The sequence below is a fragment of the Lepus europaeus genome, chromosome 17 (assembly GCF_033115175.1).
Source record: "Lepus europaeus isolate LE1 chromosome 17, mLepTim1.pri, whole genome shotgun sequence".
Lineage (NCBI taxonomy): Eukaryota > Metazoa > Chordata > Mammalia > Lagomorpha > Leporidae > Lepus > Lepus europaeus.
Genome location: NC_084843.1, coordinates 2,422,706 through 2,446,455, shown reverse-complemented (window position 1 = coordinate 2,446,455; position 23,750 = coordinate 2,422,706). Strand labels below are relative to the sequence as shown.

General features: G+C 57.9%; 1 protein-coding gene across 1 annotated transcript in view; it reads left to right on the top strand.

Annotated features, from left to right (window-relative positions):
• Positions 1 to 23,750, top strand: part of MGMT (O-6-methylguanine-DNA methyltransferase) — a 276,406-nt gene that overhangs the window by 215,410 nt on the left and 37,246 nt on the right. The window contains exon 3 of the mRNA XM_062214646.1: positions 16,899 to 17,059. Within this exon, the coding sequence (XP_062070630.1) occupies positions 16,899 to 17,059 (161 nt within the window). The remainder of the gene's footprint in view (positions 1 to 16,898; positions 17,060 to 23,750) is intronic.

Sequence of the window (23,750 nt, the reverse complement as noted above, 5' to 3'; positions counted from 1 at the left end):
GAGAGCCCATGGACAAGGCCTGTCTCTGCAGACAGAAGTACAGGCTTGAAGGGCGTGCTGCGGGAGGTACAGGAGACAGCACACAGATACTCCGTGGGCAGCCTCGGGCCTGGTGCAGTGGCTTTTGTAGGCCAGCTAGGCGGAGCCAAGGGACTTTTCTTAGGACCCGACCTGAGGCAGAAGCACACCTCACGGGCCGGGCCTGAGGACGCAGCGGAAGTTTCTGGCTGCCCGAGGGTGGGCTGTGTCCTGTTCCCGCCCCCGTCCCCTTGCAGGGGGGCGCAGTGTCGCAGTGCTGGGTTCTCAGCCATGATCTGAGTGGACGGCTGAGAGCTGCACCCACCCCGTGGAACCCTGCCCGTGCCCCCATCCTCCACAGAGAGGGGTCTTCTCCCCTGCACTTCCGGAACACACCGAGGGACTACGTAGGGGTTGGGTTGTTTTTCTTTTTCCATAAAAAAGCACTTGTTCCCTTTTGAGCATTTGAGTCTTAATATTGAACAGTCATGTCCGGTTTGACGTATTTTATCTCACTTGTACCATCACATCACATCACATCACCCTAACCCTAACCCTCACCCGAACCCTAACCCTAACCCTAACCCTAACCCGAACCCGAACCCGAACCCGAACCCGAAGCCAGGAAGTTCGCAGCTTTTCCAAGCTTAGTGGTTCGGGCCCAGACCCCACAGCTGCCCCTGTTTCTGGTCTGATTCTGGGAACTCGGCATTGGTGTTGGTCACCACACGGTAATCAGCAGAAGGTGGCCACCCTTAAAGCCAGAAGTGCGAGTGCGGCAGACTTGTCTTCCGTTCTGACTCTCGCTTGATCCTTTGAAACGTTCCAGTACAGAAGGTCGTGGCTGGAGCAGGGCCCCTGGCTGACCCGAGCACACCCGCTTGTGCTGTCCTGGGCTGTCTCCTCGGTGGCCAGCGCTTTTGGAGACACTGTGCTCCCGGGCAAAGGGCCATTTCTGCTGGCACAGCAAGAAGGTTGCTGCTGTGCGCGGGGTGGGGCCTCTGTGCCACACCACCAAAACGCTGCCCAGGAGGCCGTGGGTGTAGGCTGTGATGAACCGGAATGGCACACTGTGTGAATTAGCTGTGGGCTGTGTGGGCTCTACGTGGAGAGAGGTTAGAACCCAATCTCTGGGGATTCGTCCAGACGGAGTCCCTGAATGTCTGTCGGATCTCGCACTCGGGCTGGGACAGAGCTGGGGTGTGGTTCAGATGGCCACTGCCCAGTTCCTCCCAAGTTTTGGTCAAAGCAGAGACGCCCACAGGAGAAGTCCCATCTAAATCTTTGATCGCTTGTGTCATGTGTTTGCTTGCGTGCGTCCAAGGCAGTTTGAATTAGGAAGTTCCATGGTGCCCTTCCGAGAACAGGCGAGGAGGCCAATGGTGCCCTTCCGAGAATAGGCGAGGAGGCCAATGGTGCCCTTCCGAGAACAGGCGAGGAGGCCAATGGTGCCCTTTCGAGAACAGGCGAGGAGGCCAATGGTGCCCTTCCGAGAACAGGCGAGGAGGCCAATGGTGCCCTTTCGAGAACAGGCGAGGAGGCCAATGGTGCCCTTCCGAGGACAGGCGAGGAGGCCAATGGTGCCCTTCCGAGAACAGGCGAGGAGGCCAATGGTGCCCTTCCGAGGACAGGCGAGGAGGCCAATTGAAAACACCGGGAATTTCAGCAGAAGGCGAGAGCACTGGGCCAGGCGAGAAGGCGGCAGTACGGTGCTGTTTGCTCTTGACTTGAAGTGAACCCGCAGCATGTTTACGTACATTCAGTAACGTCTCTGTTCCCGCCTTCTCTCGGGTGAAATTTTCACTTACTCGCTCACGAACAGCTCCCCTTGTGAGCGCATCACAAGAGGCATGCCCTGCATGATGAGATGTCCAGAGCTGTGGGCTCCACTCGTGGGAGCCGCAGGGCCATGAGGGGAGCAGGGAGGGACAGCCAGGCCGGTGTGACGGGGGGCGCATAGGAGTGACGTCCCCTACGTGGTCAGCGGTGCCCAGAGGAGCTCATGGCCAAGGAGAGGGAGTCACACCGGATGGTGGGGGCGGGGGGGAGGCGAGGGCAGGCACTGGAGGGAGGGAGTTGCAGTGGGGACAGAGCAGGGCACAAGTCCAAGTCCAGACTGTGTGGGACTTGGCTGCTAGCCAGGTGCAGAGTTGGGGCTGATTTTCTGCGTGAGGGAGACTAGGATGGTGACCTGACAAGCAGGATTTGAGGGGGCTGCAGCCGGGTGTTTGGCAGATTGTCTGGGTGTGAGTGTAGCATGGAGAGGCCGGGTCCCACACTCTAGGGGTCATGGAGGCTGAGGTGGTAACCGCACGTAGTGGTGATCACAGGAGAGAGACACCAGGGCCTTAGAAAAGCAGAAGCCAGAATTTTAGGGCTATGATCTTTCTTAAAGATTGGTTTATTTGAAAGGCTGAGCATCTGGGAACTTCCACCTGCTGATTCGCTCCCCAAATGATGCAACCACCAGGGTCTGGGCCAGGCTGAAGCCAGGAGCGGCATCCGCGTCTCTTATCCGGGTGTCGGGGGCCCAACCAGTGGGCTGTCACTTTCTGCCTTCCTAGGTACATCAGCACGGAGCTGGATTGGACGTGGTGGAGCTGGGACTCGAACCACATCACGGAAAGGAGGGACCAGCACAGGGCGACTGGGACCCAGGAATGACCAGAACCACTTGGAGCGCCTGAGCGCTTGGGCTTGGTCAGTGTGAGACTAGACTACAGGTGCCCAGCCGCCTCTGCAGAGGCACGGACAGCGGAGAAATGCAGGCCAGACAGGCTTGGCGACAGCTACTCCGCTCTCGGCTGTGTGTGTACATGTACATGGAGGGGCATGGCTGAGTGCCAATTAAACTTTATTTTTAGGGGGCTGGCACTGTGACGTAGTAGGCTAAGCCTCCGCCGGAGGCGCCAGCTTCCCTTATAGATGCTGGTTTGTGTCCTGGCTGCTCCTCTTCCAGTCCAGCTCTCTGCTGTGGCCTGGGAAAGCAGTGGAAGATGGCCCAGTGCTTGGGCCCCTGCACCCATGTGGGAAACTTGGAAGAAGCTCCTGGCTCCTGGCTTCGGATCCACCCAGTTCCAGCCATTGCAGCCATTTGGGGAGTAAACCCACGGATGGAAGACGTTTCTGTCTCTCCCTCTCTCTCTCTGTAACTCTGCCTTCCAAATAAATAAACAAACTTTATTTACAAAACGAGAGAGAGGTCTAGATTTGCCCTTGAGGGCAGAAGGAATGCAGGTGGAAGCGGGGAGCTCCAGTAGGCAGCAGCCATTGTGCCGCCCACACGGGCCTGGGAGCTGCTCAGAGGACGGCCCGGGCTGCAGACCACCAGCTAGGAGGCACCCACCATGAAGTCGCTTCCTGTGTAACGAGCAGCGTGAGCATGGGCTGTGCCTGCACCACACACCTGCACCTGTGCCTCACGCCCCTGCCTGCGCCCACCCCGTGTGCCCCAGCATCCCTCACTGCCTCCACTGGTCATCCCCAGAGTGGGCACTGATGCAATAGGCCACGTGGTTAGGTGGAATAAACTCGGTTCTGTGGCCGAGCTGGGCAGAGCAAGGAGTAAACTCCGCGCGGTCTTTACTGCACAGAAGCGAGCGGACGTAGTCACCAGGCAGTGTTAACTCAGTGAAGAACAAAGCTGCCTGGGCGATTTTAGCGTCTGCGGATTATTCCGGACCTGGCCCTCTGACGGCCTCCTGAGCCAGCGTGGGCAGGCCTGGGACCACAGGACTAGGGCCGTCTGCACTGGACTTGAGCTGCTCAGGTGGACTCTGCGTGGCCACGGGTCTCTGGGTTCCAGGAGACTCGGAGAAGTGGTGTTTTCAGTGCAGTTAAAGTCGTCCTGTTACAAGGTGACGTGCCCCTGTGTGCACTCACTCGCGATGGATTCCCTTTCTGATGTTGCTCACGTTGGGGTTTCCCTTGAGCGTCTGAAGATCCCTCTCCTTTGGCAAGATCCCCCAGGACTGGGGTCTAATCCAAGAAGTGTCGCACTTTGAAGGGAAACAGGGTCCCCGCCCTCCTGGGGCCTCGGGGCTGGGCCCCTCCCAGAGTCCTGACTCCCTGCATCTGTTCTCTTGTCCCCTGGGATCTCCCGTGTGGCAGAGAGAGGACGCCCTGGTGGAGGCGCTGTGGAAGTGAAGCCCATCTGCTCCGTGGACGGCCCCTGGGCAGCAGAGCCTCCCAGGGCTCTTCCCTCCGCTCCGCCCGGGTACCAGCTGGGGTGTTAGAGTCACAGTCACCTCACCGTGGGCTCCCGGTCCTGCCTTCCCCATGCCAGGGTTGCCGGGGGTCCTCGTCCTGGCCGTCAGGGAACACCTGCAAATAAGCGCGGGCTGTGTTTGCAGGAAAACCCCGTGGCCCTCTTCCTGGACGTCTTGCCGTGGGAGGCCTCGCCTGGGCCAGGTGCAGGGCCCAGCTGGTTTTTGAAGAGGAGGGGGAAGGCCTGTTGGATGGGACTTCCTGCCGAGGGGACCCTGGATCGCAGCCGCCCCGTTCGCTCCCCACTCCTCCATTTGGCCCCTCTGTTCGTCCTCTTAGGACTTCTCCCAGCCCTCTTCACTCCCGCTTCCTGCTTCCCAACATAGTCGGGCTCTTGGCCCAGGAGTTTGGTTGGAAGAAGTGGGGGTGAGGCTGAACTAAGCGCGCCCTCCCCACCCCGGCCCCCGGGGGAGGACGACCCTGGGAGGGCAGCCAGCGCAGAGCCGGCTGGGAGGGTGGGACCCGCCCTGCAGAGTGACGTCACCCTCCCGCGGAGAGTCTCGGTTTTCAGTGCCAGTGACAACACTCGCTGAAAAAGTACAAATGTTTTCTGCTTCTTGTAATCCACTTCTTGCAGATATGAGAACTCTGGAAAAAAGATTTATTTTAATAATGGGACTTGTAGGTTTTTTTCTTCTGTAGTTAACGTGGTTTTATGACTCCATATCCTTGCCAGAACGTGTATTTTAAGAGTTTCGATTCAAAATTAAATATGACCTCAGTGTTTTAAAATACAATTACATTAACTGTCCATTTAATAGTTGCTTTTTTGGCCACTAACGTGCAGTCAATATACTTGTCTGATATTAAATACAGTATTTTCACTCTGCTCCCCGGCTAACACGTTCCAGCTGCTGCATTCCGAGTGCGGAGGCGGGGTCTTCTGAGAAGACGCTGCAGGAGGTCGTGCCCAGGCGGAGCGCAGTCCTGTCCCGGGAGCTTCCTCTCCTGGGGACTCTGTGCGGGGCTGTACAAGCCAGCTCACAAGATAGGCGATCAGGCAGCAACCAGCCCAGCGTGCAGAGCCCGGCCCTCCTGGCGTTTGGAGGACAGGAGGCAGTGTCTTCCGAACACCTAGTTACTGTTTCTAAGTGGAGACGCTGCACCTCCCGTGCTCCGTTGAAATGACCTGTTCTGGATGGCAGGACGAGGCACCGGCCTGCGAGCTCTGTGGGGATCAGTTCTCGTGTTAGGCGTGCGTGGGTCTTAGCCCTGCTCCTACCCAAAGTGTCATTCTGTTTGGCTCACAGCAAACAGCAGAACTGTCGCCCCAGTGCCCGCCTGGAGGGTGGCAGGATGGTGACAGAGAGCTCAGAGGGGCCCCCACCCCCAGCTCTGCCATCCTGTCCGGCGGCTCCCCGCCCTCTGCTCCCCATGCTGTCACAGACGTTGGTGATTATTCATTTCCATGGTTCCATACTTGTCCCCTGGTGCCAACAAGAAGGCCAGGCCTACAGGAGGTCTGCTGGGGGCTGCTGTGTGGTACGGGGTCTCCCCACCAGGCCCTCAGAGCTGCTCTTCCATCAGTGGTCCCGTCCCCACCTGGACTCCTCTTGAGAAGCCGAGAAACCTGAAGGAGAAATGAGGGAGAGGGCTTCTGTGGCCGCAGTGCAGGGGGCGTGGTGCTGGGACACAGCGTGTGGCCGCAGTGCAGGGGGCGTGGTGCTGGGACACAGCGTGTGGCTGCAGTACAGGGGGCGTGGTGCTGGGACACAGTGTGTGGCTGCAGGGGGTGTGGTGCTGGGACACAGCGTGTGGCTGTAGTACAGGGGGCGTGGTGCTGGGACACAGCGTGTGGCTGCAGGGGGCGTGGTGCAGGGACACAGCGTGTGGCTGCAGGGGGCGTGGTGCTGGGACACAGCGTGTGGCTGCAGTGCAGGGGGCGTGGTGCTGGGACACAGAGTGTGGCTGCAGTACAGGGGGCGTGGTGCTGGGACACAGCGTGTGGCTGTAGTACAGGGGGCGTGGTGCAGGGACACAGCGTGTGGCCGCAGTGCAGGGGGTGTGGTGCTGGGACACAGCGTGTGGCTGTAGTACAGGGGGCGTGGTGCAGGGACACAGCGTGTGGCTGCAGGGGGTGTGGTGCTGGGACACAGCGTGTGGCTGTAGTACAGGGGGCGTGGTGCAGGGACACAGCGTGTGGCTGCAGTACAGGGGGCGTGGTGCTGGGACACAGCGTGTGGCCGCAGTGCAGGGGGCGTGGTGCTGGGACACAGCGTGTGGCTGCAGTGCAGGGGTGTGGTGCTGGGACACAGCGTGTGGCTGCAGGGGGCGTGGTGCTGGGACACAGCGTGTGGCTGCAGTGCAGGGGGCATGGTGCTGGGACACAGCGTGTGGCTGCAGGGGCGTGGTGCTGGGACACAGTGTGTGGCTGCAGTACAGGGGGCGTGGTGCTGGGACACAGCGTGTGGCCGCAGTGCAGGGGGCGTGGTGCTGGGACACAGCGTGTGGCTACAGTGCAGGGGCGTGGTGCTGGGACACAGCGTGTGGCTGCAGGGGGCGTGGTGCAGGGACACAGTGTGTGGCTGCAGGGGGCGTGGTGCTGGGACACAGCGTGTGGCTGCAGTGCAGGGGGCGTGGTGCAGGGACACAGCGTGTGGCTGCAGTGCAGGGGCATGGTGCTGGGACACAGCGTGTGGCTGCAGGGGGCGTGGTGCTGGGACACAGCGTGTGGCTGCAGTGCAGGGGGCGTGGTGCTGGGACACAGCGTGTGGCTGTAGTACAGGGGGCGTGGTGCTGGGACTGTGTGGCCGCAGTGCAGAGGGGCATGGACACAGTAGCCTTTACTAAGTTACTAACTGAAGGATTTGCTTTTCAGTGTCTGTTGTTGGTTCCTCTCACTGTGCCGTGACGGACGGGCAGCCGCAGACTGAAAGCCCGCTACGTTTGTGCCTTCCACGCTGTTTGCAGGCTCTGACTGTACAGTCCTGTCACAGGGAGCAGAACTGGAGCGGATGTCCCCTCCCTGGGCTTTCACAACTTGGTTATTCTGCAGTCAGCCACAAAATCTGAAAAGGCAGAAAAATGTAGCTTCCACTGTTTAGAAAATCTCTGTGGGTTTTTCTTCCCCCAGGGGACGGTTTTCAGTAAATTCTTCATTGGGAAAACGAATCTGAAATTTCCGATAGCAAAGCTGCACTGACCACCTTAGCACCAGTGTCTCATCCCTCATTTGTCCAAGGGGCAGGCGGGGAGCCCCGAAATACTGCAGGCCAGAGGCCAGGGCTGGGGGACCCCTGGGACTGGCTCCACCACCAGAGGTATTGTTCATCCAGAGACCTCCCGGGAGCACACCCTGTGACTGCCTGCAGCCCCTCCCCTGCCTGCCCTAGCGCGGCTCCATGGCCAGCTTTCAAAGCCACTCACTCATGCTGTGGCCATGACCACTCTGGACCCGGGCTGTGGGGTCATGGTGGACCTGGGTAGTCCAGGACCTCTTGCCTGAGGTCAAGAATGTTGTGTGGACAGGTCCCTGGGAGTTGAACGTCAGTGTGTCCTTCCTTCAGGGGTAAGTGGGCAGCTGTCTGGGAGCCTGGGCTCCTAGGTGGTGGGTACCTGGTCTCTCGTTCTAGAAGCTTCTAGAATATAACAGATGCTCAGATTCCCATTGCCTTTGTGGGATTAAGGATGATCGTACAGAGGTTACCTAAAAGCAGAGTAAACTGAAGTGCTGCGTGGGCCTGTGGGGTTCAGAATCGAGCTCGTGGACACAGGGGCTGCAGGAGAGGCTGACCCTGTGTCCAGCTCAGGGGGTGACCCAGGCTGCTTCAGTCCAGGGGACGCCTTCACATCCTGGTTCCCTCCCCGCGTGTCTGGGACATTGTTGCTGTGTACGCCCTGGCTGGGTTACCTGGGGTGGTTCTTATACTGAGTTGACCCTGAACTTGGTTCTGGGAACCCTACCTTCCAGGTTCTGTGTTGTGCCACAGAGGTATGACGCCGAGACGTTCCTCTTCAGGGACGTCGGAGGCAGTAGCCTTGCCCGTGGCCAACCAGGGCTATCAGGAAGAGGGTCGGGACAGCAGTGGCCTGGTAGAAAACCCATCGTCTTTTCACCACTCTGACGCCCTGTCCTGAGATTTCCCTCATTCCCGTGGTCCTACTTTTTCTGCTAACAATCACTCGTTTGCTGTAGGGAGAAAAGACCCTTTCACTGACTGTGCCATTCCCCGGACCCTAAAAATCTTATGCCCCAGAGGCGTGGATGAAGCCACTGTCATCTCTCTCCCAGGAACCTCAGCCACGTTCAGTGGCACAGAGCCGCAGGGCCTAACCGTGTGTTCTGGGCACCGACCTGGCTGTTTCTCATCTGTGCCAGTAGAGGAAGGAGTTTGATCCCCTCTGTCCCCTCTGTGTGCCTGCGGCCTGCTGTGGCACACACCCTTAGCAGGCAGAGCAAGGCTGGGACAGAGGCACTGAGAGCTCTGGAAGGGAAACTGCACAGAAGGCGCGAGTTGGCCCCGGCGAGAGACCCAGATGCAGAGGATGCTCGAGCAGGTGCTGCCGCTGTGGGCCGCATGTGTTGAGAGTTAGCACGGGAGACCGAGGCAGGTGACCAGGTGTCCTGTTTGAAGCCCACGTCCAAACAGGAAACACTGGTGGTCCCTGCTGTAGACTGATGTTCCTCCCTCTCCTGGGTCCAGGAGGAGACTGTGGGATGATGTGGAGCTACCCGAGATCTTTGGGGAGATAAGTGCCCTGGTGGGAATCCCAGCAATGTGATGCGGCCGATGGAATGATTCTTTAAATTTTTATATTTTTACAGACATATCTGTATAAGCATTTCATTTGCAGGAAGCTAGATGAAGGTGGCAAGAGGAAGGTGCCTCCGGTGTGTGGAGTGTTAACAGCTTCTTTGCTCACCGCTCAGCGGTGGAAAGCACAGGCAACACAGACATGAGGCTGTTTGAACTCTTTATTTGCCACATTTGCAATATTAATAACCGTGTTTCTAGAAGTTGTCACATCAAGTAAAAGATCTTCATTCCAGACCTGTCTTTTGAGGCCAGATTGAGGCTGGATGCATGCATTTAATAAATCGTGGTCTCGAGTAGTCTCATTTTTGTAAATAATTAGTTTCAGTGAAAGAATAAGTTAGCATATTGTATGCATCTGATGCTGCAAATGTACGTACAGCAAACTTTGCTATTAATCAACAGTCAAGCACCGCGAGTGGGGTCTCATACATAATGAATTGTGCTTAAGCCTCATGGGCTTCCTGATAGAAAAATAAAAGAAAACACAAGTGTAGTAAGCTTTTGAATAAAATTTAACTAGATTGCTTTGCATCCTGTAATTGTTTTGGAGTCATTAGGGACCTGATCGTTCATCTATAGTTTTGGGGTGTTTTTAACTCCATCTGTCAAGCAGTGGAGACTTTTAATGGCACGTTAAAGTGTTGATAAAACACAATTTTCTTTTTAATGATTTGAACATTTAGGTGGAAAAGCAAATAGGCTTTTTGAAGGCATCCTAGTTTGCCAAGTGCACTATTTAAATTGTCTTTTAAAAATGTTTTATTGTTGCTGGTGTATTTTTAAGAATCAATTATTTTTGAAAAGAAAAAATACATACAGGTCTTCTGTGTTGTTTTTGCTTGGCTGTTTTTAAAGCTGCAGTAAATTCCTCTGTGGTCTTGTTTAGACCCTGGCATTCATTTGAGGCCCAATTTCGAGGGCTTAGAATGCCCGTTAAACACTGATATCCAGCTTTCGCCGTACCTGTGACCACCCAGAAAGTTGGGACCAAACCGAGTTGTAAACCCGACTTGTGCCTCGTATGGTCGGCCTCAGAACATGGCCCATTTGATAGGGCCTGGTGTCTGCTCGGAGGGCTGAGGCGGGCAGCAGTATTTATGTCCCCCTTGGTCGTGAACCACACAGGAGAAGGTCAGGGAGGATTGGCTGCCCTGGAGCCCGGCCTCCTCCTGGGAGGAGCTGAAACACTGCCTTCTCCAGGAAGCGTCCCTGCGTCCTTCTGCCTCGCCCAGGGTGGGCTGCCTTCCCTGACTGTGAGATACGGAGTCTCTTCCCTCTGTACACAGTGCGTCTGTGAGAACAGGTGCTAAAACCAGACCTGGGGGCCGGCGTTGTGGCGTAGCAGAGAAAGCCGCTGCCTGCAGAGCCGGCATCCCATACAGGCACTGGGTGCTGGTTTGTGTCCCAGCTGCTCCACTTCTGATCCAGGCTCTGCTATGGCCTGGAAAAGCAGTGGAGGATGGCCCAAGTGCTTGGGCCCCTGCACCCATGTGGGAGACCTGGAGGATAAGGCTCCTAGCTCCTGGCTTCGGATCGGCCCAGTTCCGGCCATTGCTGCTGTTTGGGGAGTGAACTAGTGGGATGGAGGATCTCTCTCTCTCTCTGCTGTCTCTCCCTCTCTCTGTAACTCTGCCTTTCAAATAAATAAATAATTAAATATTTAAGAAAAAAAAAACAGACTTGGGAAAGCTCATCTGTAAACTCACCTGTTAGGAGCCGTGGCGTTCTTGACTAGAGATGAAATTTGTTAATTACACCTGCCATCTTTTGATGGGAGGGTTCTTCAGAATGTCCGTAGAAAACACACGTCATGAAAAAAGGTGGGCATGGGTTTCAGAACGGTTTTGCTCCAAAATAAACTTCTTAATTGCACTTTCCACACCCTTTCTGAAGCGCCTTCTCGCAAACCGCAGTGTGTTGCTGTCACACGCGTGTGTTGCTGTCACACGCGTGTGTGCCGCTTTGCCCTTGTCTTTCACACTTGAGCGCGTGCTGTTCCTAGGGCTGTGGAGGAGTCAGCGAGGAGGCCCCTGCGTCACTGGGAACAGCGCATGTTACCCCGTAACGTTGTCAGCAGCAACAGGAGCTTGGGACCCCCAGGGCTGCGTTCGCCGCCGCCGCGCCCCGGTGGACGCCCTGGACTCGGCTGTGTTGTGGAGGTCAATGTTTCCCACTCCTGGCGTCAGCACTTCAGTTTCTCTCTTTCCTGTTCTCTTTCTTTCCAAACCTCCACCGTGGTACCGGCTGCATAGCTGCTGGCGAGCAGGCAGCAGGGAGCGGTCGCTTGCGTTGCAGGTTCCTCGGCCGACGTGAGAACGTCTGATGGGGCAGGGAAGGCCCCTGGGGTGTCGGAGGAACACCCAGCACGGGTCGCGCACTGTGACCCCAGGTTTCTCGTCACCCTCCCTGCCTGCGGCGTTGGCCACAGGCCCCCGAGGAAGGGGCCACCCTGCGTGGACGTCTTGCCCGTGAGTCAGATGCACCATGGCATGAACCCACCACATTTGGATGGAACATAGAAAGGCTTTGTTCCAACTTCCCCCTTCAGAAAAGTGAGCTTTGCCCATAGCAGGTGGCACAGTTCCCTTTTTGTCTCAGGTCCTGCCCCTGGAAGGAAGAGGACTGAGCTTTTAGCAAGGAGTCCTAATTGAGTGCAGGAGCTCTGCGAGATCTCCTAAATTGGACATAATTGTGCCTTTCCCCGTGGCATTTAGCAAGCGTCCTGCGTGGAGTTTATAAAGTCACCTCTGTTGCCGTCCTGAGTGTTGCTGGAACTGTGTGCCTGCAGGGGCTCTCCTGGAGCCCCGGGGCTCCCTGCCCCACGCCTCGCATCCTGGAAGCAGAGTGGCCCGGGCTGCTTGCAGCTCAGCTCGGGTGCTTCTCATGCTAAGGGCGTCTGGATTGCGGGCTGCAGCCGCCTCAGGTCTGGCTCAGGACACAGCCTGCGTGGACTCCTGCCAGACCCCAGAGGAACTCCGTGGAGCCCCTGTCTCTGGAGCTGTTCCCTTGAGTGACCCTGCAGCATCACCGATTCACTTTCCCAAAGCTTAAGAGGAAAATGTTGCCTGGGAGGGAGAGAGACTGGCTATGCACGGAGCTCACGGGAGCCGGCCGTGAGGATGCACAGTGCCCTCATCCCGGAACCACCAGGCCTCCCTGGGCGGAGCTAATGGTGCCAATCACCTGGGAGTGACTTCAGACGTTTGGCCTGTTTTGTTGTATCAGATGGGACTCAAGCCAAGTCCATGACGGTTTAAAATTCTTTGGGGAGTAGAATTTTTTCAGAAATGAGCCCCTTGTGCTTCTTGCTGCCAATGCAGTCCAGGAACGCCAAAATCTGAACCCCCAAGTCTCCCACCAAGCTGGGCAAGTTTTAAAGGATTTGGCTGTAAGAGAAGAGGCTGGGAGCCATGGTGCCGGGAACACACCAGAGGTCGACCCTGAGCCAAGGCTTCCTGCCAGGGTGTGGCCAGCCTGCCCCACCATCCTTCCTGAGTGAGTCCCTGGTTGGGTGATACCTGCCAACCTCGAGCCTGGGTCTGTGCAGTCTCTGCCCTGGGTGGAGCTGGGCAGAACACAGAGGGAGTCTGAGAGCAAGGCCGGCCTCCCGTGCAGCGCCTGGATGCTGGGGCCCTGCAGGGACTGTGCGGCTTAGGGTTGGCCACATCCCTCCCCAGCCTCCCTGCTCCGTGTTCTTGGCGACTTCCTCGTCTGGAAACCCACGCCTCTTGCAGGTGGCAAAGCCAGCTCTCCCTGGAGGGACTTCCGTGTTGAAGCCAGGGCTTGTGGGGAGTATGTTTGCCCCTGGTCTAGATCCTGGCTGAGGGTGAGGAAAGGAAGTTGATAGCAAAACAGATCTGAAGTAGCGTCATCCCTGGGGGTTCTCTGCAAGCCCAGGAAGGGGGTGGGCTTCTGGTGGGTGGCAGCGCCACGGGAGCTTCGCCCAGGCTCCGTGGTGCACTGGAATCCAGAGCCCCTCCTGCCCGTTATCCGCGCTCTCCTTGAGCAACCCCTGGGATTGCAAACAGCCATGTGTTTCTAGAAATCCCTAAACTAAGCCATCTGAGAGCCTGGCGTGGCTGCACCGTGGGACCCGGTACTCCCCGTGGTCATGGAGGGAGGCTCCCCCGTGCCAGGGCCCTTTCTCAGCCACCAGCTGTCACCCCTGCCCAGTGGAAGTGAAAGGGGCCCCGTGTCATGCCATTCGCCTGAGGCTGATTGGGTAGCAGCTGACATCCTGGGTGAGGGCGGGGGAGCCTGGTGTGGCCCCTGCATCCCCCACAGGCCCTAGGGTGAGGGTCTCGTCCTCTGCGGCCCCCGTCTTTCCAGCTGGCCGTGCGGAGGCCATGTCTTCTGGGGGTCCCAAGCAGTGGTGGTTTTCCGGAGACCATGCACAGCCACGGAGGTCGCATGTTGGTAGCATGTGAGGGGCTAGACTCTCAGGAAGCCCTGGGCGTGGCATTTACGTGAGCACAGGCCACGGAGCCGGTAATCACGGGTGTTTCAGGGTTCAGCGGTGGGGCGGTCTGGAGAAACTCCCCCACGGTGAGGGCGGCCGGCAGCGCCGCTTCACACAGCAGCTCTCCCAGGCTCGAGCGAGCCGGCGGGCTTGGAGGAGAGGGCAGGGCAGCGAATAAATTTTATTTTATCGTAGAAATGGAAATTTGTGTCGTGGCTTTAAAAATCTGGTTTTATGTGTGTGTTTAATGCCATTCATTTTAAATGTAGCATCATAAATCCTCGCTTTGGAATCAAAGATGTTTAATTACGTTTCACCCATGAATCGTTATCTAATGCCAATAGAGAAAGAGTTAAAAAGGAGAACTACAGAGTAAATCAGAGGTTGAGATCTTTAGCACACGCATAAAAAATCAATTTAAGATGAATTTTACTACTATAAAAATTCTTCAAATATCCTTTTAAGAGTGGGAAATGCTCAGACATGCAGCTCTCATCTCAGTCCCCGGGCAGTGTGGAGGGAGCGGCCGCCTCGGACAGCCTGACCGTGCCAGCTCGGGCGTCTCCGGGGGCGCGTGAGGCTCAGTTGTCACAGGTGGGCCCGGAAGCCTGGCCTCCCTCCGCAGGTGCTGGCCTCCCCAGAACGCTGTGCTGGCTGCGCGTGCCGTCCCGGGGTCCTCCCAGCCCTGAGGCCAGCTTGGCTGCCTTTGACCAGCACCACGGCCCCATGCTCTCCTGCCCTCAGGCTCCCGCTGCCCACGGTGCCTGGCCCGGGTGGCTGGCTGTGGCTCTCATGACAGTCCCACGCCTGGTGTCCTGGGACAGCCAGTGCCTGATGGTGCCAGCTGCTGGAATCCCCCGCCCTGCCCTGACCACAGAGTGCCGACTCAGGCTCCGTGAAGGTAACCTGAAGGGGGTGGATTCCACACCCCCGTCAGCTTCTCACTGTGACCAGGCCCGGGGCCTCGCCATGTCTGCGGAAAGGGCAGACTGCTTGGGCCTGCTCTGGCCGCAGTAGGAGGGACGCCGTGGCCGCTCACTCCCACGTAAGCGCTGGAGCTGTAAGCCTCCACATTGCCACGTTGCTATCCTGTTTGAAAGGTGGACTTCCTGGGTGGTGGCCAGACGCTGGGCAGGTGCTCTACCCCAGGGTAAGGTTTCACTGCCCATGGCACACTCGAAGCCCAGCACCTGTATCGTTAACACAAGGGCAGCCCCCAGAAGGCCAGGCCCGGTTGATGGGAGGGGTGCGTGCGCTTCCCCCACGCAGCTTTGCTCTCTGCTCTCACTCAGGCACTCCAGCCGAGGTGCCCGACTATCGCTGACTCCTCACCTCCTTGTCCACGTCCTGCGGGTTTGCATGAGCGTTGGTTTCCCTCGAAGGGGAAGTGGGGACTCGGCACTAGAGAAGACACTGGAGCTCTTGGGAAGCAGGTGGAGATCTGAGAAGCTGTGGCGACACATTCTTTGCGAAGCCAGCCACTCACTCTGCAGGACTGAAGTGGAACCACTGGTCAGCTGCAGCCCCGGGACTGTGGTCCACTGGTCACATGCAAAGGGACAGGCCCCAACCAGGGAGCATCAGAATGGGAGCTGAGAGTGGCCCCAGAGCCCTGGTCCACCCCCGTGCGGTGTTCTTAGCTCTGCTGCCTTGATCAGAGACATCTGCAAGGCTGGCCATGGACGGTCATGCTCGGACCCCTGCCCGCAGCCGGGGAGCCATCTCTCCTGGACACGCAGCTCTGCCCCCTGGATGGCCATGCTCGGACCCCTGCCCACAGCCGGGGAGCTGTCTCTTGGACATACAGCTCTGCTCCCTTGCCGCTGCTGCTGCTGCTGCAGATCCAACACACGTCTCCTGGCCGTGTGGCCTGTCACATGGTCCCTCCCCCAGAATGGCATGTGGCTCCCCTGTGGAGCTGTCACTGCCTCCTGCAGCCACGCCTGTCACACGTGTGTGGGCTGCACTTCCAGGTGACAAAGGCTTCTCCTCTACTCTGATCCTCACAAGGGTGGTGTGTGTGTGCCAAAGAGAAACACTAACGTGTAGACCGAGGCACGCACACCAGCCTGCCAGACAAGGTGGTGGCTGCAGGGGCCCAGGCAGGAAGGGCTGAAGGGCCCAGAAAGGCTTCCTGCACCTGCGGGGTGGGGCTGCCCGTCAGGCCCAAGAGGCAGCACAGACGCGAGGTGTCTGGGCTGGACCCCAGAAGGTAGGGAAGAAGGAAAGGCGGTGACCAGGGGCCGGTGTTGTGGCGCGGTGGATACAGCCGTCGTGTCATCTGTGATGCCAGCATCCCATAGGGGCACCGATTTGTGTCCCAGCTGCTCTACTTCCAAACCAGCTCCCTGCTAATGGCCCAAGAAAAGCAATGGAAGATGGACCAGGTGCTTGGGCCCTGCACCCAAGTTGGAGACCCAGATGAAGCTTCTGGCTCCAGCCGGGCCTGGTCCTGGCTGTTTTGGTCATCTGGGGAGGGAACCAGTAGATGGAAGATCTCTCTCTGTCTCTCCCTTTCCCTATGTAACTCTGACTTTCAAACAAATAAATCCTTAAAAAAAATGAAGAAATCAGACCCAGTGCCCCTTCTCGTGAGTGTGGAACCCTATGGGAGAAGAGCAAATGAGCTACATCCTCCACGAGGGAGCCCCAAGCTGCAGAAGTGGACCTTCTCCAAGGGGCAGCGTCTCAGTCCGGGAGCCCAGAGGCTGACGCCTGCCCAGGGTGGAGTCGGCTCCGGGGTGGGGGGGGCAGACCAGCAGACGGAACGAGCAGCGCCCCGAGAAGAAGCAGCTTCAGCTGACCTTCAGAGGCGGTGGGGACCAGAGAGGGACCCATAGACACCCCAGGCATAGGCATTGCCATGCTACGTGCTACGGCTGAATGAGCCAAACTCAAACCCGGAGGAGACCTGGAGGAGGGATCAGCGGCCAGAACATGGGCCGTGGATCCCCCGATGTGGCCCGCTACGTGGGAGACCCATGACCCAGCTGCCCCTGTTGTAGGGAGCCGGGGTCCAGCCAGAATGTGTGAGGCTATCTGGCCCCTTTTCTGGATAAAATTCCAGAAAGTGTGTTCTGGGAAATATTTTCTGATAATGGGATAGCTGATTTCCGTGGCAAATGTGCATGCGTGAGATTTGATTGGGAGACGGTGGCGCCTGAGTTTCGGTGTCATGCTTGCTCCTTGACGTGGCCATGCTGCAGGCCACCCCTGCAGATGGCAGGGCACTTGCCTGTGGGTGCGGTGACAGCCTGTGTCTCCCTTCCCCTTCCTGTTCGCAGGATATCTGCTGGCACCTAGCACAAGCCCAGGACAGCTCCAGGGGTGCCCTGGGCCTTGTCCTTGTGTGGAAGAAGGTTCTGGAAGCTGACTAAGCTCCTGTCTCCCTTTTTCAGCCCTGCAGAGGCCCCCGCTCCCCCTGAAGGTCTCGGAGGCCCGAAGAGAACGCCGGAGCCCCTGGTGCAGTGCGAGGCCTGGCTGCACGCCTACTTCCACGAGCCTTCGGCCATCCCCGAGCTGCCCGTGCCTGCTCTCCATCATCCCGTTTTCCAGCAAGGTCAGTAACCGAGCCTCCCGCCGCGTGTCCGTGAGGGAGTCTGGCTCCTTAACTGTCCCTGACTTCGCAGTTCATTGGGTCGCCTAGAGCAGCTTGCTGCTCTGTCGTCATCTGAACATAGCAGGCGTCTGGGCGGGAGGAACAAGCGCCCGTCTCTCCACCCACTCCACACGGTTGTGTTAGTCTTGGCACGAGGTTGCGTAGTTCTTGGCAAAGGCAATAAAAATGATGCCTGCGGATCGACTGTTGACTGTTGGCTGAAAGGTTTAAATGGGAACGCATCTGAATGGCAGTAAACTTTTCAATCAGCTTATTGTTAACTTAATCTGACTGCTTGCCAGTGGCACAGGGAATGATGCTTGCTGGGGACAGTTAGCCACTCGCATAAGCTCGGGCGGTGACAGTGACATCACGGGAGGGAGCAGCATCGTAGCACCTTGGATGGGTTTGAGATCTGATTTCCCAAACTCGCCACCATCTTCAGAGATGACCCGGAGCTTGTTGCCTAACGGTAGCCTGGACAAGGCCGTCGGGGTCCGTGATGGCTGGAGACATTTCCCAGGCTTCGGATCGGCCCGATGCAGGAATTACTTTTAGCAGTTAAAGCTCACTGTAGACACATGTGCCGGAAATGTGTTTTCCACAGTGATTAATAATCACTTGGGCCTAAGTGTGCCTGTAGTCCCATGCAGACATGTAATTATACAGGCGTTGACACACACGTATCCCTGGGAAAACAGTACCGTGAGGTTTTACATACGGTGAACATGGAGCGACCTGGAGTTTGCCGAGAAGTGAGCAGCGCTCCGGCCGCTGCCGTGATTCTCAGCAAAAGCAGACACGGGGCCGAGTCCTCGGGAGGATGAGTGGAGCGGCCCCGAGGTCGCCGGCGAGTCGGGCAGGTGCCTTGATGAGACCACGAGTGTCGTCTGTGTGTCATGACCTGAAGCTCTGTGGTTGAGGTGACCCCCGGGATCACGGGACTCGGTCACCAGGTTTCTGTGGTGGGAGACCCCAGCATTTCCAGAAAGGGGCCCCCTTGGGGGGGGGTCTGTGGGAGCTGGGAAGGGTGGCCCTCTGCACGGTGCTTGACCTGCCTCACGTGTAGCTGGCAGTGGAGGTGCGGCCCCTGCCCCTAGCCCAGCACTCGGCCCCACCTGCCCGACCCTACCACGTCCACTTGGTGCACCTCCCTCCTGCCAGGCACAGGGCAGCCATGTTACCGGGGGGTCTCAGGAAGTCAGAGGCCCGTTTTGCTTTTCCAGTGAGGGCTCAGGACCCTGGGAGCAGTGGACCTTCTGTCGGCTGTTGCTATTTTGGGGTTAACTGGTCCTGGCGGTAGGAGGAGGCACAGCCCTGCCCGGCTGGCTCGCTCAGAGTGTGTTAAATAAGCGTGCTGAGATTGAAGGTCTCAGAAGAGAGAAATTCTACAACCAGGGCAGGAAGCCTCTGTGTCGTCTTACAGGGAAAGGTGGGGAGGACGAGCCCGTAAAACCCCAAGTTTACTTATGGTTTGTGAGCAGCTCAGTGAAAAACTCAGAGGGAACGCCCGCAGGCACATCACCAGCTCTCTGCAAGGCAGACAGGGATCCTGGCCTGGCGCTGGCTCTGCGGGCCTGGTCCCACCCGGGTCCAGAGAGAAACTTGTTCTCATGCAGGCCAGGCCAGGTGAGCCAGCACAGAGAAGCAGGGATCCTGGAGTGACCGGGGCGTCTCTGAGCTGCAGCAGCGGCACTAGGACTTGGCGTCTCCTCCCTGGCTGCTGCCACTGCCGTGTGTGCTGGACCTTGACCCAGGGCCTGGACCTGGGGCTCCTTAGACCGGCCCTAGTGCGGCAGGAGGGTTGGGGTTGCTACACTTAGCACTGCCTCTCTGGCTCAGGGCGCACACCGGGCCACCTATACCTGGGCTAGCAGGCTCAGGCGGGTCCCTGTGACCAGGAAGACCTAGCAGTGGTCTGTGGGATGGGTGAGTGCCACCAGCTGGCCTAGCCCTCCAGATGAGCCCTGCCGTGCAGGTAGGTGCTTCCAGCTACGACCAGGCCCCACCCAGCAAGGTTGGGGGTGGGGAGGGAGGTGCCAGCAGCATCCTCCTTGCTTGTGGTCCCCTGGGAACTCTGAGACGAGATGCAGACCAGCGCATGTAGCCCTAGAGGCCTCCTTGTGGGGCCTGTGAACAGCCAGAGGTTGGTGCTGGGGCTTCCCGTGCCTGACCAAGTGCAAACCAGGCCCTGCAATCCCCCGCAGTGGTTTACGTCCTGCGCCGGCCCAGGTGTGAGGCACCTACAGGTAGGGAAGGGGCAGTAGCTGTCCCGATACACTGGCTCACTCACGTGGAGTTGGAGGCCGCTGCCCCAGATGTGACGCCCTCGCTGACGCCCTCGCCGTCTGTACCTCGTGCACCGCCAAGATCCACGGTGAGGGGCAGCTTCTGGCCTGAGCCGTCTGAAAGCCGTGGCGCCCTGGAACGCAAGTTTACCCAGAAGGAGGGAAGGATCAGGCTCACTGTGGAATGAGCATGTTCCTGGCCGAGTCCATCTCCCGTGCGTCTTCATCTTTGGAAAGGTTCCAGCCACCGTCGTGTACCGCGTTTTCACTGAGATGTAGACCACGTCTCTCTGTCTCACCCTGTTGACCTGTGCTTCCTGAAGGCCTGCTTGTGCGACTCCAGCCTCAGGCCCGGGCCTGCAGAGAGACCCTCTGCCACAGACCCCATCTGCTCCTGGGGATCCCTCTCTGGACAAGCTGTTCTTGGTTGGCTGGTTGGCATGGGTATGAAGGTGAACCGCAGGAAAGGCTGCTTTTGTGGGCTCACACCTGCCAAATCTGGGTGATTGCATGAGTCGACCTCTGTCTCGGAGAATTTCCAGATTGATCAGTGGCAGGTTAGCCGTCCGGGTCTGTCTGCAGAAGGCCAGTCCAGCTGTGTTCCCTGACCGCAGCCCAGGAGGGCTGTGTGGCTGCCGCGTGCTGGGACCACAGCAGGGTGGGCTCATGGCTTTGTCTTGTGGTTAAGGGATTAGAACGAACCCTGCACTGTGAACAGCGTGCGTGCCGATTTCTCATCTGGCGACTGTTTCCATGGTGGCCACTTCCCAACTCGGAGTCAGCCAGAGCTCGCCTTGTCTGTCGCTTGTCTGCCTCGCCGCTCCCACCTGTCAGCCGCACGTCTTCTGGGCTCCTTCGCCGGCCACTGGGCAGCGCCGTGGCCCGGGGACGCCCTTCAAGGAGGCCGCTTCCTGTCACCCTCTTGTAAAAGCATCATAGCTTATTTTGAAATTGTTTGTCCCCAAAAAGTACTTATTCTGGTTTTTCCTCTTTACAGAGGGAAAGGGGAGAGGGGACTCTTTTTTTTTTTTTTTTTTTTTTCTTTTTACAAAGAGAGGAAGGGGGAGAGGGCAGAGGGATCTTCTCTACTGGTTCACTCCCCAAATGGCTACAACAGCCAGGGCTGGGCCAGGCCAGAGCCAGGAGCTTCACCCAGGTCTCACATGTGAGTGCAAGAGCCTAAGCACTTCGGCCATCTTCTGCTTTCCCTAGGCATGTTAGCCAAGAGCTGAATTGGAAGTGGAGCAGCCAGGATTAGAACCAGCGTCCAAGTGGGAAACTGGCATCACAAGTGGTGGCCTTACCCACTGTGCCTCATCAGCCCTCAAAAAGTACTTATTTAACGGTGCCATACTTTAAGATTGAGTCATCAATTTGAAAGGCAGAATGGCAGAGAAAGAGAGGTCTTCCATCCGTTGGTTTACTCCCCAGATAGCCACAACAGCCAGAGCTAGGCCAGACCAAAGCCGAGAGCCTGGAGCTCTTCCCCCAAGGGGGGGCAGGGTCCCATGGACTTGAGCCGTCATCTGCTTTCCCAGGCCCCTTTGCAGGAAGCTGGGTCAGAAGCAGAGCATCCAGGCTCCAGCCAGCATGGCAGTGTGGGATGCCAGTGTCACAAAGAGCGGCTCAGCCGGCCACACCGTGATGCCAGCTCCTGAAGCCATTCTTGAAATACATCTTTACTTAGTGTTTCCTTTGTCGTGAAATGACACTTAAAGCCATAGTCTGCAATACAGGAAATGGAAGGCTAGCCGCCTGCCCTGAGTGGGTTATGCCGTGTGTCCGTCGGAAGATTGTTCTATACCCCATAAATCGTACGTTTCTAATCAAAATCTTGAATGCTAATCCAAAGTTTTGAAAATACAAGTCTATCACTTAAACATCTCCTCTCTTAACCTGTCATGTCTCACCTTGTAACACTGCTTCTCTGCTTTGTGTACCTGGCACCCTGAAACAGCTTGGAGGGTGACGGCCCAGTGGCTGGAGCACCAGCAGTCAGAGTGTGCCAGAAGCACTCTTGAGAAAGTTCTAGAAGAGCAACCTACAGAAAACAAAGGAACCTGCAGGTATCTGGTGTGTGACGACGCTCTTGGTGTCTGAGCCCCACGGCCCTGGGGCCTGGGCAAGAGGGCAGAGCCCTGGACCGGGGCCTGGTTCTGGGGCCATGCTGCCGGTCCTGCGGGCTGGGACCGCTGTCCGCCCTGTGCCTCCTCGCGGGTGACAGTCTTCACCACGTGGGCTGTTTTCTTTCCAAAGGAGATGCAGTGTTCCCTTGCCAGTGACATCGTCGGCACTTTGGTAACTCCGTTAGCTCGCAGCCATGAAGCCCAGTTGCAGGACAGCGGTACAGTCTGCGTTCTGTGGTCCTTGGGCCCCGTGGTTTCTGTCTCAGAGTCTAGGGGCGGGGGATGATCTTGTGTTGGCGCATGAGGGTCTCTGCTGAGAGCCTTGCAGGAGAGTTTGGGGGGAAGCCCCTGTCTTGGGGTAGGAACCGATTTTCTTCCATGGCCTGGAAGACAGTCCCCTGTGCTAGTGCCTCCAGTGGGGTCAAGGAGTCACAGTGAGGGGGAGAGTAGCATCACCACCCCGAGTCCTCACCAGAGATGCCCATTAGGGTAGAGGACATCTCAGGGAGGGAAGTCCAGCCCAATCCTCCCAGCACCCCACCAGGGGGCCGGCCATGGTTCATCCTCCTGGCGGTCACTCACGTCCAGGAAACAGCCCCCTGGCCGGGTACCCCCTGCCTGGCACCAGGTGACCACCCTGGGAAAGGCCTCAAGCCTCCTCATCCTCTAGCCTTGTTCTGCGCTGGCGTCCTTCAGTGTCCCTCGAGTCACGAGTCCAGCCCGAGTGCCCTGCTAAGGGCCAGCGGCCGAGAGGGGCGTTTTCTCGCAGGCCTGCATGTGGATCCCTAAGGACACCAGCCTTTGTGCTTCCTTGCATGCCAGTGTCCCCGTGTCCCCCGTCCCGACCCTGGAGAAAACACTCCCAACCCAGCAGGGCATGGCTGAGCCGGGGGCTGCATTTGCAGGTGCCGATGGGCAGCTGGCCTCACGGTCCTGTCCAAACGCAGGCTTTGTGGGAATTGCTGACCATGCTGTTACTTCCTGGTGGAGCCGCGTGGTTCGCAAGCCGTCCTAGGCCCGTCTGTTGAGGACAGGCTCACAACGCTGCACTCGGGCTGGGTGGGAGAGAGCAACGGTGATGCGGGCAGCCTTCAGGCTCCTGCCCAGGGAGAGCAGATGTGCAGACCTAAGACAGGACAAAGACCGACTCAGACCCAGAGCCAGAGGTCATGACCTGAGAGTGGCAGGAAGATATTTGGGGATCTGGAATCAGTGCAGGAAGAGGGTCAAGCCCAGCGTGTTCCAGGGGTGTAGAGCCACAACAGCAGAGCTAAGACTTAGGGACAGACACAGGGCAGGACTGCACGCAGCTGAGGGCCACAGTGTGCGTGCAGCACAGGACCAAGGTGGGGAGTGACCGCTAGCCTCATCAGGGACATCCACTCACCACCCACGGGATCAGATCACTGTGTCGTGAAGTGCACGCCTGTGTGACACAAGGCCAGGTCCACGCCTCTGTTCTGCACAGCTGTGTGTGTGGCCCTGCCACCTTCTCCGGGCACCCTCCCTGCTCGTGAAAACAGTCCCTCTCCTGGCCAACTGCCTGGTCCAAACTTGAGGAGCCGTGTCGTTTCCAGCCCCCCAGTGGCACAACAGCTGTAGATTTGCTGGATGCTGTGCCCAGTGGGGAGGGGAGGGTTGCCCTGGGGGGGGGGGGCATCACCCACAGGAGGTGCCCGCAGAGCCCCTGGGGAGTGGCAGCTCTCCCCGCCTGCTCTGACTCGCGTCCACAGGGCTGGCCTGTGTGGATCGCCTGCCAGGCCAGCTCAGTGAGGACGAGCATCCCTGCTTCGGCCTTCTAAACACAGCTGTGTCTCGGCACATTGGCGAGCTTCCCGGTCCACAGGGCCTGAGGTCCAGGTTCATGTTGTGTTACGCAGGCTCCTGCCGGCAGTGGTCATGAGGGCTTGTTGGTCCTTGTCTTTGTGCTATGCGGCAGTCTTGGACCAGGAGAGAGTTTTAACCGCCATATGGGTGGTCCCTGTGTCAGCCCCTTCATCCGGGGTGGGGAGATGTGGATCCGAGTCCCCTGGGAAACTTGTGCATGAGGTTATACCTGCAAGTCTATCCTCCCTGCCCCTCTCCAGGACACACTGACACCTAGGACAGGCAGGCACACACCGGTTAGGAGAATTTGATTAAAGTAGGGGAGTGCTTGTGAAGTTTAAGATTCCTGCTTTAATGGTTGTGCATATCTAAGAAATGTTTTGCTATTTGTTGGTAACCTAGCTTCTGTCT